The sequence below is a fragment of the Neopelma chrysocephalum genome, unplaced genomic scaffold (genome assembly GCF_003984885.1).
Source record: "Neopelma chrysocephalum unplaced genomic scaffold, ASM398488v2 Primary Assembly neopelma1_165, whole genome shotgun sequence".
Lineage (NCBI taxonomy): Eukaryota > Metazoa > Chordata > Aves > Passeriformes > Pipridae > Neopelma > Neopelma chrysocephalum.
Genome location: NW_020897827.1, coordinates 225,305 through 237,187, shown reverse-complemented (window position 1 = coordinate 237,187; position 11,883 = coordinate 225,305). Strand labels below are relative to the sequence as shown.

Below are 11,883 nucleotides of genomic sequence, written 5' to 3'. Positions count from 1 at the left end.
AGGATCTGCTGCTCTGGAGTGAAGCACTATTCCAGCTGAATCTCAGGAGTGGGTCCCACATGGATCCACATCCCCGAAGTCTGGCTGGATACGCATAGTCTGTGCTCAGACAGGACTGCCAGGAAAGCAGTTAAGCCATTGGATGTACCATTGGAAGAGGCCACGGCACCTCATTTACAGCACCTGCCGCACGGCCTCTTTGGAGCAGGAAAAGAATTAAAACCAGATTAAGAATTAAATTAAAACAGAATTTAATTAAAACAATAAAAATTATTAAAAGGTAATATTATTAAATCATTAAAGTTATATAACTATATTATATATAATTATATATAGATATATGTAATATATATTTTATATAATTATGTAAATATAAAATATGTAATAAATATTACATATTATAAAAATGTATTAATGCTATTAATATAGTAAATCACACTATTTAAATATTAGAAATAATAATGATTATAAAAAAAATTAAAATAAGTAAAATTAAATTAAAACAAAATTAAAGAATTTAAAGAATTAAAGCAGGGGCTGCCTGGCAGCCCGGCCCCGCTCACCCTCACACCGCGGGGCTCGGCCCATCCCATCACCGCGCTGCCCGCGGGACGGGACCGGGACCGGGACACGGATCGGGACAGGGATCAGGACCAACCCGGCCCCACCGTGGCCCCTCCAGATTGCCATCGTGGTCCGTTCGGGCACACCCGTGTCCCCTCCCGGTCCCATCTCAGTCCCATCCCGATCCCATCCCGGTCCCATCCTTATCCCATTCAGTGTCCCATCCCATGTCCCATCCCGTGCCCTATACCGGTCCCATCCCGTGTCCCCACCCCGATCCCATCCCCGTCCCACGCGGAACTCCCGGGAGCCCCAAGCCCCGCCCACTCCCCGCGGCCCCGCCCACCCCGCCCCACCGACCAATCCCCTCAGCGCTCCCGCTGATGATGACGGCAGCACGCCCCGCCCCGCGCCGCCAGCCCAATGAGAGGGCACTGCTGGCAGTCACTGTGAGCGACGGGCCAAACAGCCAATGGAAGGCTGCCGACCGCGCAGAGGGCGCGGCCTCTTCCCCGTGGCCCCGCCCCTCCACCCCGCGCGCCTGCGCTGCACCGCCCCCTGGCGGCCGCGGGGAGGGTCCTCGGTCGGCGCTGCGGCAACATGGCGGGGCGGGTGAGTGTGAGGGGCACGGACCGGCCCCGCGCCCCTGCCGCGCTCCTCCTCCCCTGCGGCTCCGGGGGCTTATCGCAGCCCCGCTGCCGCGTGGCCGCTCGGCCCCACCGGGTCCCCTGGGGGTGCTGTGCGGCTGTGGCGACCCTTCCTCTCGGCGGTGTGGGGGGCTCTGAGGGTGTGGGGACCCCCTCGGCCGTGTGGGTGGCTCGGGGTGATGTGACCCCTGTCTCTGTGTTTTCCCGTGAGGCTGAGGTGGGTGGCCCTTTGGTGATGTGGCGTGTGGGGCAGGGCTGTGGGTTCCCTCAGCGGTCACCCCTCTCCCTGGGGGCAGGGTTTGGGGTCCCCCAGGGCTGCTGCGAGGCCGGGGTGGCCCCTTGCGGATGTGGGGTGTGGGCACTGGACCGGGGGGATCCCTCAGGAGCACTGTGGGACCCTGTCCCTGTGTGCATGAGGCAGGATTTAGGGTTCCCTAAGGGTGCCGTGGGGTTGCAGTGGCCCTGTGGGATGCAGGGCAGGATTCTGGGGTGTTCTGGGGTGCTGTGAGTTTCTGGTAACCCCTGGGTGCTGTGGGGTGAGTGTTTAGGGCTCCCTCGGGGCACCCTGAGCTTGGGGTGACCCCTTTCCTAAGGGGGTGTGGGGCAGGATCGTGGGGTCCCCCGAGAGTGCAGTGAAGCCCTTGTGGTCTCTGGGTGCTGCTCTCAGGATTTAGGGTGCCCTGGGGTGCTCTGGCGCTGTGGTGACCCCTCTCCCTGTGGGCTGTGGGGCAGGGGCCTCCAGGGATGCTGTGAGGGGAGGGTGTGACCCCTTGGTGCTCTGGGATGTGGGGCAGGGCTGTGGAGTTCCCTGAGGAGCCTTTGTGAGGATGGGGTGTGTGGATGGATTCTGGGGTGCCCTGAGGGTGCTGTGAGGCCCTAGTGACCCCTGGGTGCTGTGGGATATGGGGAGATTTGCTCCTCTGCCCTGTGGGGACCAGGCAGGCACAGTTCTATGATGTGGGTCCACATTGTGTTGCGTGAAAACACCTCAAGGGTTGTGCAGTAGTTTTGTTCTATATTTATTTAAAAACTAAAAAATCCCTTAATGGTCAAAGATCACATCAGCAAGTGGCCAGAGGGGCCTTAAAATGTGAAGGCCCAGCCTTGTCTGTGAAATCCCTTCCTGTGGTGCCCTGTCCATCCCCTCTGTTGCAGGTGTCCAGGTGCTGCAGGATGTGTTTGGATCGCTCTGCCCTTTGCCAGGAGCTCTGTCATGCTTTGCTGGATATCAGCTTGGGAAAGTCACATTTTTCATTGGTGCCTGCCTCCAGCTGGAATCTTGTCTCTTGGCCAAATAATTCAGTGATGGAAATCTTGGAGAATCGTTTTTCCAAGTGTTTTTGTGCCGTGTTTGGGTGAAGGATGGAGGGCAGCTGGTGCAGGGCTGTGGTGCAGAGCAGGGGTGAGAAGTGTGGCCCAGGGACGTGCTGTGCATCACAGGTGCTCCAGAGCCACCCCTGAAATGTGCTGAGTAATTGGGAAAAAACCCGTGTTTTGTGGTGTGTCTCTTGTTAAGAGCTTCTGTTCTGTCCCTGCTCCACATTCCTGGTCTCACTTTCTCCCTTGCACGCTTTTCTTTGTCTCACCCTTTGCACCAGCCCAGGGAAATGTGTGTGCCCTGAGTGCTTTTTTTAGCTTTCTGTGGCCCCAGTGGGCGCCCAGAGCTCTGGTCAGTGGTCAGATCATTTAAGCCACACTGAACATGGTTCTGAGAGTCCCTGAAGCCTAAAGCAGCCTGGCTGCAGTGGTGCTGCCTTGCCCTGCTCCCCTGAGCCCTCCCAGCCGTGCTGTATCACCACAGAACACTCTCTGGGTGGGTTCAGGAGTCTTCATGTACTGAGTGCTGGGACTGGTGACAGGGGTTGTGGGGAGGAAGGAGAAGGATCAGCCTCAACTCTTCCTGCTGCTATGAGCTTTGGTGCTACTCAAAACCTGAGAAAATGTGCCTTTATTTGGCCAGCTTGGAAGACTGGTGGAGGAAAGAGGGATTTATGCAGATATGAGGGAAAGATTGGTGTTCACTTGCCTCCTAATGTGGCAGTTTGATGGGTGATGCTCTGCTTGGGTTACCAGGAAGCCTCTTGCTATTCAGTGTTTTCATGATGTACCTACAGATGCAGTTGTTGCAGAATTATCAGGTTATCTAACACTGGGAAGAGAGTTCTTAACCTGAATTTTCCATCTCATTCTCTGAGCTGGATCTTATCCTTTGGAATGTTGAAGCTGTTGGTGGGAGCTACCAGAGGAGCTGCCTGCTCCCTGTCGCTGGCCCCTGGGAAGGGTGAGGAGTCAGAGGGAGCAGGCAGCAGCATCCCTGCGGATGTGGCCCTGGAGCTGTGTGTAAATAAGGAACAGGCGGTGGGAGGGTGGGGGTGTGTGAGATCTCTGTGCACAACAGGTGAGGCTGATGCTGGAACACTGATGCTCTTCTGTTGTCAGCATTTCTAACAGGTGCTTGAACCTGTTCAGGAGCTTCAGTGACTCCTCCTGCCCTGCAAATCTGTCCTGCAAATGTGACTTAGAGCTTAATCCCTTTTACTGGACTGAGCTGTTTGATTTGTGCACGTACACTTTCACAGGGAGAAATGAATGGCTCTCCTCGTGTACCAGAGAGACAAAATATTTAAACTTATAGAAACATTTGGAATAATTTAGAGGAGTGATAAGCCAAATGTGATTAATTGTGGTGCTGTTTCAGGTGTGTTGCTCTGCTCCCCTAATTGCACTGGGTTTCTCCATGGCAAGGAAGAGACGGTGATTAGCAGTGATTGAAGTTTACAGGAAAAACAGTTTATGATGATTAGAAATAATGGCTGTTTCTGTAATAATTTATTCTGGATCTCTCTGCATGGGAATCATTAGGCACACAGGCAGAGCAGGGAGGCTTGCCAGGGCATCAGCCAGAGTCTGCTGCAGGAGAGGGAATGTTGGAAAGCTGCTGTGTCTGTGTTTGATTACTGATCCCTTGTACCAACTGGACCCCTAGAAGTTCACTGGTACTGTCTGTAACTAATTGATTTGAACCTCGTTAGGAATTAGTTCCCAGGGGGACGTGAAAAGGCCGGATGACTTCTGTGCCTGGTTCCAGCCAGTGTCAGGCTGTGGATCCAGCAGGAGGCTGGTGTGGGACAGGGATCCCTGTGGTGCAGGTCCCTCTGGCAGATGGGGCAGGGCTGCTGCTCCCCAGGGCAGCTGTGTGTGCTGAGCACTCCTGTGCAGTGTGCATCCCCACCAGAGACACTGCTGTGGTTCCCTTTAAGGAATGTCAGATCTGTGATAGCTGAACTTGTGTAACAGTTCATGAGGACTAGAAATAGTGGCAGGTTTATAGGGTATCATCAGTTTAACACTTCCAGTTTCCTTTCTCTGCTCTTTATGGCTCGTTTGGAGCAGTGTTGCCTTTAGCCCAGTCATGGCACACACTGCCCTATTTGCTTCTCATATTCCCATTGCACTGGGTTGGGAATGGTTTTGCTTTCCCTACTGGATGTTGCCTCACCCTGCAGAGCAGGGCTGTAGCTCCTCTGGAGAGCCTGAGACCGAGCAGAAGGGGTTCCTGAGGTCTGTTGATATCAACTATTAGTGTAGCAGGAGTGGGAAGGCAGTGAAGGACAGACCGTGTCCCTCGGTGTTCCAGGCTGCTGAAGGCATTGCTGGGCTAACCCTGCTCTCCTGTGCTCCTGCAGTCATCACAGAATCATGGAATGGTTTGGGTTGGAAGGACCTTAAAGCCCATCCATTCTATGGGCAGGGACATCTTCCACTAGCCCAGGTTGCTCCAAGCCCCGTCCAACCTGGCCTTGGACACTTCCAGGGCTGGGGCAGCCACAGCTTGTCTGGGCAACCTGAGCCAGGGCCTCCCCACCCTCCCAGGGAGGAATTCCTTCCTAACATCTGATCTATATAATATACCTGAACCAGCACTACACAGTAAATAATATTTGGCTTATCGTTTGCTTAAATTATTTAAAAGTGTTTAAAACCCAAACAGAACAGTTTTAGCTTGGATAGCTTGGTAGAGACTTTGAAATGATGAGGGTTGGGGTTTATGTTTATGGGTTAAAGCTGTAATGTCTGGTTTCTGATAACATATGGAAGCAGCCCTCAGAGCTGCAGGCGTCGTCAGGCAACTGGAGAAACGTTTGTGAATCAACTTGGTTCCTTCTCGCAGCCTGTTCTGAGCCTGCCAGCATCACTTAGCTTTTTTTAGTGTTTCCTAATGTGTAATATGAAGAAATAGATTTGTAGCAATGTCTTAGGGAAATGGGAGATGATAACTCAATCTCAGTCTCTGTTTCTGAGATCACTTCTGCAACCTCGTACCTGTCTTGTGAAATCATCTCAAATGGACTTGTGACCTTCTTGCAGGGCTCCTGCCTTTGGAAAGCCCTCGATGAATTAGAATAGAATCACATAGATTATTAGAATTTAAAAAATCTAAAATTATTTAAAATAAAATGCTGATAACTGTGACCTTGTGAATGTTTGTGGGCACAGGATATCTGACCCTGTCATCTCTGATTAATTTCTTGACTGTCTTGGTCTTGCAGAAGCATCGTGTCCACACTTGTGCTTAAAAAGTCAGTGTAGTAGGGACATGTCTGTTCTGCCTCCCCATGCCCAGTTTTGGGGATGCTGGTACCTCTTTACTTATGAGGACAGGCCAGAATAATTAAATTTAGTTCAGATTTTTTCTTAGTAGAGAAAAAAATCTGTAAGGAATCAGAGAATCCTTTTGAGGATCATTTCAAGTGGGAATTTCTTAAGTATTAATCTTCTACCTTTATTTTCCCCCATAGCACTGCAAGATCTGCTCTCTTCCTCTCGTGTTCTGTGTCCTGTGCCTCAGAGCACAAAGGTCATTCAGGACAAGACCCTGTGGCTCAGGAGAAGCCCTGACTATGAATTTGGGGGAACCTCTGCCATAAAATCAGATCTGTTTGAGTCTACAGAAAACCAGTCCCTGGAAATTAGTGACTGTTTTATATATTCTACTTTACTGAAATACCCACCAGGTAGGACATAGTTCCAGTGCAATGAAATCATCATTGATTCCTTTGTTTACATGAAAACTAAAATGTAGGTCCTCTGGTCACGTTGGGATCTTGTTTTGATCCAGGAGGTGGTGGCTGCGTCCAGGTGTGAGAGGGGATGAGCTTTAGGGAGAGCTGGAGCAGTGACAGCCCTGAGCAGGGACAGTGACCTTGGTTTTGGCAGTACGAGGTTCTGCATGATGCTCTCAGGAGGCATCAGGGCAGAGACCACAGTTTAGTGACAAAGTTCCCATATTGACCATTTTCAGGAGTTTTTTTTGATCTCCAGGAGTTGGAGAAGGTCTGTGAACAGAAGCATTCAAACAAGGAACACAGTTGCTAAAATTGGTGGAGAAGCTTCCGATGCAGTGCCCTGTAACTGTGCTTGAGCCACCTGCTCTTGCTCCTGCTCGGAAAACTGAGGCTGGATCTGATTCCTCAGGCACTGCTGCCCCACTGCTGTGCTCCTTCCCATGCAGGCAGAGCCTCCCTCCAGGGAGGGCAAAGGTTTGCAGCACAGAGAGATTTACCACGTCTCTCTGGTCTCTTGGGGTGCAATAAAGCAATGACCTTCTATTAAAAGATCTGGAGTAATTGCTGCCCTGGAGTTGTGTCATGTGCTTTGTCTGTAGAAAATCCAGAAATACTTACAAGCTGTTGTGTCTTGAACACAAATTGCTCATGACTGGGTGTGTTTGGTACATCAGTCAGTCCTGGGGAGGTCAGTGCTGGGGTGAGCTGTAAATACTCAGGGACAGCAGCAGCCTGGGTGTTCACAAGGCACATTCCAAGTTTACAGGGATATTTTTAACCTTGTTGCTGTTGGGTAACTTTGCTAAATAAATGAGAAGAAATTTGCATCCACGAGGTGTCCTGACCTGCATCCCAGGCTGACACTCACAGTGGCTGCTGGGGGTTCATTCCCTTGGCATTCTTTAAGAGCTTTAGATGAAACACAACAAGTAGCAATTCCCTGTGATTAAATTGTTGGTCATCTTGGCTCACTTAAGGAACGTGAGGCAACATCCACTCCACAAATGGATGGGTTAATTACAAATGCACCTCTCCTGGGTCATTATTCTCAAAGGGAAGGTGGAGCTGCTGCTCAGGCTGAGCTGTGGGGGAACAGCCCCCTGGTTCCGTGGCACAGCAGCTCAGGTACAGGTGTATTTCCTGGGATCCACTGACTGATTGTGTTGGAAAGAGCTGGGCTGGAGAAGGACGTTCTGGGGCAGAGCAACCCGTGTGTTTGGATTATGGATGCTCTGCCACAATGGTAGCTTGTAGAAGCCCTCCTTTACACTCTTGTTTCTCTGTTAATCAGGCAAACACTTGGAACCCTTTGGCTTGGAGCTGTAAATTGTCTTTCTGATAACGTTGTCAAATAAAGGATAGCAGAGCCCAGTTCCCAAAGGTGTGAGCACCTTCCTCACTGCACCAGGTAAATAGTGCTGCAGTGACAGAGCTGCCCTTGCACAGCTGAGTTCATGTGAGCTTTGCAAGCAGAGGGAAGCAGCAGCTGCCTCCCTGAAAACCAATATCCTTTCGTGGCTGCCCTGATAAAGTGGGTGTCAAGTGCCAGGACAGAAGTAATTTCCGGATTGCTGCCCAGGCCCTCGGGGGAGCTGCTCTCACCCAGAGACACTGGGAACGTGTGGGGTGTATGTGGTGGATAAAGAGTGGCCATGAGGAGTCTGGTGTCTCCTGCTGCCCCCACTGCCCTGCTGTGCTGGGGCAGAGCTCTGTTCCCAGGGGAGGATGTTCCCGGTGCCACAGGCGCAGACAGCGCAGGAAGAACGTTCCCGGTTTCGTTCCCAGCCCTGGGTGATGCAGGAGGGGGTGACGGGAGCTCTCCCCTCTCTCCTGCTCTCAGCTGTTTGGGTTTGTGTTGCTGGCAGATCACGGGGAGATGATTCACAGCGTGGGCGGGTCCCGGTGGGCGTGGGCAGCGGGGATGGATCTCATCTCTCCTCCTCCTCTGGACCCTATTGAGGCTGCCTTGGTGTCGGCTCGCTCAGAGGTCTCTGGCTTTGACAAAATGTAAATAATTCTGAGATTTTTAGCGTTCCTAATGTGTTCCTCTTTATCAGGAGGAGAAAATTAGTATTTATGAGCTTGTTAGTGAGAGAACGAAGCTCCTTCCTGAAGAGAATAAAAGCTTTCAGCAAAGCAGATAGAGGTCAGATGGAGCTGGTGGAACAGCCAGGCCTGAGCAGGGAGTTGGGCTCCTCGTTCCAGGGACAGCAGCTTATCCTGCCAGCACAGCAACTGCAGGTCTGGAAAGGCCTGTCTGGCCAGGCCTGCTGTTCCAAACAGTTCTTTGTAGGTGTTTGAACTCTTCTTGTGGCTGGGGAAGCTTTAGTCAATATTTTTTTAAGATGTCCACAAACACCTCCTCTAAACCTTCTGCAAACTAGTAAGCTTCCTTAGTTGAGTTTTTTAAGTTTGGGTGGTTTTTTTTTTTACAATTTAGAACCACAGCATTTAGGACAGCTCCTGTTACTGAGTGTGGTCTCTGATGGAGGCAATACCTTGTTATTCCTTTCTTAAACACCACTGAGTTGTTCTTTAGGGGATTTTTGGTTTTGTCTTTACTGTTTCCCACTGTGGGCTGTCACAGAGCAGCTTCCTTCCGTTCTTCCCTGCTCTCCAGGAGCTGTGCAGGCATTACTGTTGCTTTACACCCATTTTTTCTGTCCTTTAGTACAGAGCTGTTACTGAGCCCCGTGGTGTCTATGTGCATGTAGAGAGCACAGTCCTCAGGCTCCCTGTGCAGGCAGCTTGGTTTGTGTCCTCCCATTGCTGTCCCAGCTCTGCAGCTCATCTCTGGTGCTGCTGGTTGTCCCCTGTGTGCAGCCCAGAGGTGCTGTGGTCATCTGGGATCCTGGGATCCCTGGGATCTTTAGGCACAGTCTGTGTCACTCTGTGTGTGTCTGCTTTCCATCAGGAGCACAGTCCTGGGTAATGTGTTGCGTGTGTGAATCATCATCTCAGTCCCTGTTTATCTTCAAAACTCCTTTAACATCATAATTCTTCCTTTCATCGCTCAAACTCAATTTTATTTGCAGACCTGTAGTGGTGAGTGTTTGACTTCAAGCCAGCCCTGGTTCCACAGAGCCTGCAGCAGGCTGGACTGACCCTGCTTCCCAGGAACAGCACCTGCAGGGGTTCTTCCTTGCCCTCTCGGGGTGATGGAGTCTGGGCTTGGAGGGACTTTGCTGCCCACCCGGTAGAGAAAAGCTTGGATGCCTTTGGGAGCAGGGACCCCCCTCTATGTGCAGCTGGCAGGAGGCTCTGCAGGGGAAATGAAGGTATTTGGTACCCAGAGATGTCTCATGTTCTAACACTTGTCTGCCAACTCCTGGGTGACAGAATTTCCATCTCTGCACACCTGGGGATGTGTCTGTGCCTGTGTTTTGCACAAAGGAAAAATTTAAAATACAACACTTTACAGTATTTGTACAAACCACGTGGAAACAGTGCACAGAACAAAACCTGCCTGGCCTTTAGAGGCTGTTTCGTGATCTCTTGGGCAGCATTAGGAAGTGCAAGGAGTTCAGTTGTTTCAAATGAAGAGCATCTCTGCCTTATCACTCAGTGTTTTAGCTCTTCTCAGTAACAGCTGGCAGGTACAGTGCACTTCTGTCATGTACCACCACCTTGTCTGCAGCGGGGTCTGAGTGATGGGAAACATGGTTTTTTTGGCTTTCTCTGTTGTCAGCCTAAAGGATTCACAAGAGGTGAATTCACAGCTCACAAAACACAAAAAGTGTGGTTTATGTGTGTATGAGAATATCCAAATAACAGCATTGCCTTCTGGGCTGAGCTCTCCTAACATGTGAGAGCATGGCCATAAACTAAAACACAACAAGTTCCACCTCAACATGAGAAGAACTTCTTTCCATGGAAGTGGCAGAGCACTGGAACAGCTGCCCAGGGAGGTCATGAAGACATTCCAAACCCACCTGGGCACATTCCTGTGTCACCTGCTCCAGGTGACCCTGCCTTGGCAGGGGGGTTGGACTGGGTGATCTCCAGAGGGCCCTTCCATCCCCAACTATTCTGTGATTCTGAGAAGGAGGTAGTTTCGTATTTTTTGTGGAGGAAAGCAGGAATCCATGCAGCTTTGGGAAAAATCTCTGAAAGATCAGATATTGTGGTGATTGTTTCTATTATGAAGCTGTTTGTTCTTTGGGGCAACTTTTCTTTGTAAAAATAAAATCTGCCAGTGTCACTGAGCCTCCTGGGGCTGGGTTTTCCAGCAGCGGAGCAGTCGAGGCAACGCTCCTGCTTTGTCACAACCCCAAGGTGGGGTCCTTCACCTTTGGCTCCCAGAGTGAGATTTATCAGTGCATCATGTGGGCTTGTTTTTGTCTTGGCAAACAGGAGGAATGTTGGAGCAGCGTCTGCTGGGTTTATTGAGGGTGCTGGGTGCTGATGCTGGAGCAGGGGGTGCTTTGGAAGGAAGGCACTGCCTCAGGTGTGCAGGCACCTCCCTGGGACTTCTCTGTCCTTGGAGTCACTGCTTTCTTAAGCCACAATACCTGAAGCAGGGAAGATTCTTTTGCCTAATTTAAGCCTAATTTGCCTTCTTTAAAGCTGATTTATCTTTATTGTGAACACTGATATAGTGGCAACCTGTGAGGGTGTATGTGGGTCACCTCCAGCCTGAGGGGGACTGCAGCAAGTGGCATCTGCTGTCACCTGCAGGAGCTGCTCTCTGCTTTGTTAGACCTGTGCCTTGCCCAGTTGCCAGCAGTAACCTGCCAGTTTGCTCAAAATCAGCTGGTGTAACTACACTTTGAGATTTCCTGGAAATACTCACCTCTATTCCCTGAGCTGAGGTGTGAGTGCAGGCAGTGGGTGCTGGATGGTGGAGAGGGGCAGCTTCCAGGAGTCCTGGTGCTGGTGTCCTGGGAGGCTGGAACCCAAAATGCAAGAGTTTGAAGTGTTCCTAACAGTGCCCCCACTGGCATATGCCAGCCATATGGTACAGCCCTGGACTGCTGCTTTTATGCCAGGAAAAATTCCTCAGGAGCAGCTCTGTCCGTGTCCTCGTGAGCAGCAGTTTGTGGGATCTGAGCTGTCTGGGGAGGGCAGGGAAGAGGAAGTCCCTGCATCTCCCCAGAACAGTGTGTTCCTCCCTCCTGCCTGGGAGCTTTCCAGTTTAATCCTCACCTCTTCCATGCCCAGATTTCTTCAAGGTGTCCCTTTTAGTGGAACCCCACACCTGGGAGTGACGCCCCTTTCATGCATCTGTCTGATGTTTAAACCTATTCAGAATATTGATAATGTGCTGAAGATCTTCAGAATCTTGGAGCTTGAGGAGCTGGAGAGCTGGGAGTAGAATTGCCATCTGAAATGCTGGTCATTGCCAGGGAGAACTGGGCTCCTGCCAGAACCCTGGCAGAAGGATGAGCCGGGCCCTGGCAAGGCTGGCACGGTCAGTGCTGATGCTGCATCACGTTATTCCACGTGTCAGACACCCAAGGGTGCTCTGCCATCATCCATCCTCCTGCAGAGCTTGCTGGCTTTGAAATGCATCCCCTGGGGTTTGTGCTTTTCCTGAAGCAAAGTGTTCCCAGCTGCAGACAGGAATGCTGCAGGGGAGCCCAGGAATGCTGCAGGGGAGCCCAGGA

At 51.1% G+C, this 11,883-nt stretch overlaps 1 protein-coding gene across 2 annotated transcripts in view; it reads left to right on the top strand.

Annotated features, from left to right (window-relative positions):
- The first annotated feature begins 1,102 nt into the window (after positions 1-1,102).
- The window catches only part of NSF (N-ethylmaleimide sensitive factor, vesicle fusing ATPase), a 72,423-nt gene continuing 61,642 nt past the window's right edge, over positions 1,103-11,883 (top strand). For both annotated transcript variants that reach the window (XM_027701686.1, XM_027701687.1), the window contains exon 1: positions 1,103-1,176. In XM_027701686.1, the coding sequence (XP_027557487.1) occupies positions 1,165-1,176 (12 nt within the window). In that variant the 5' untranslated portion in view covers positions 1,103-1,164. The remainder of the gene's footprint in view (positions 1,177-11,883) is intronic.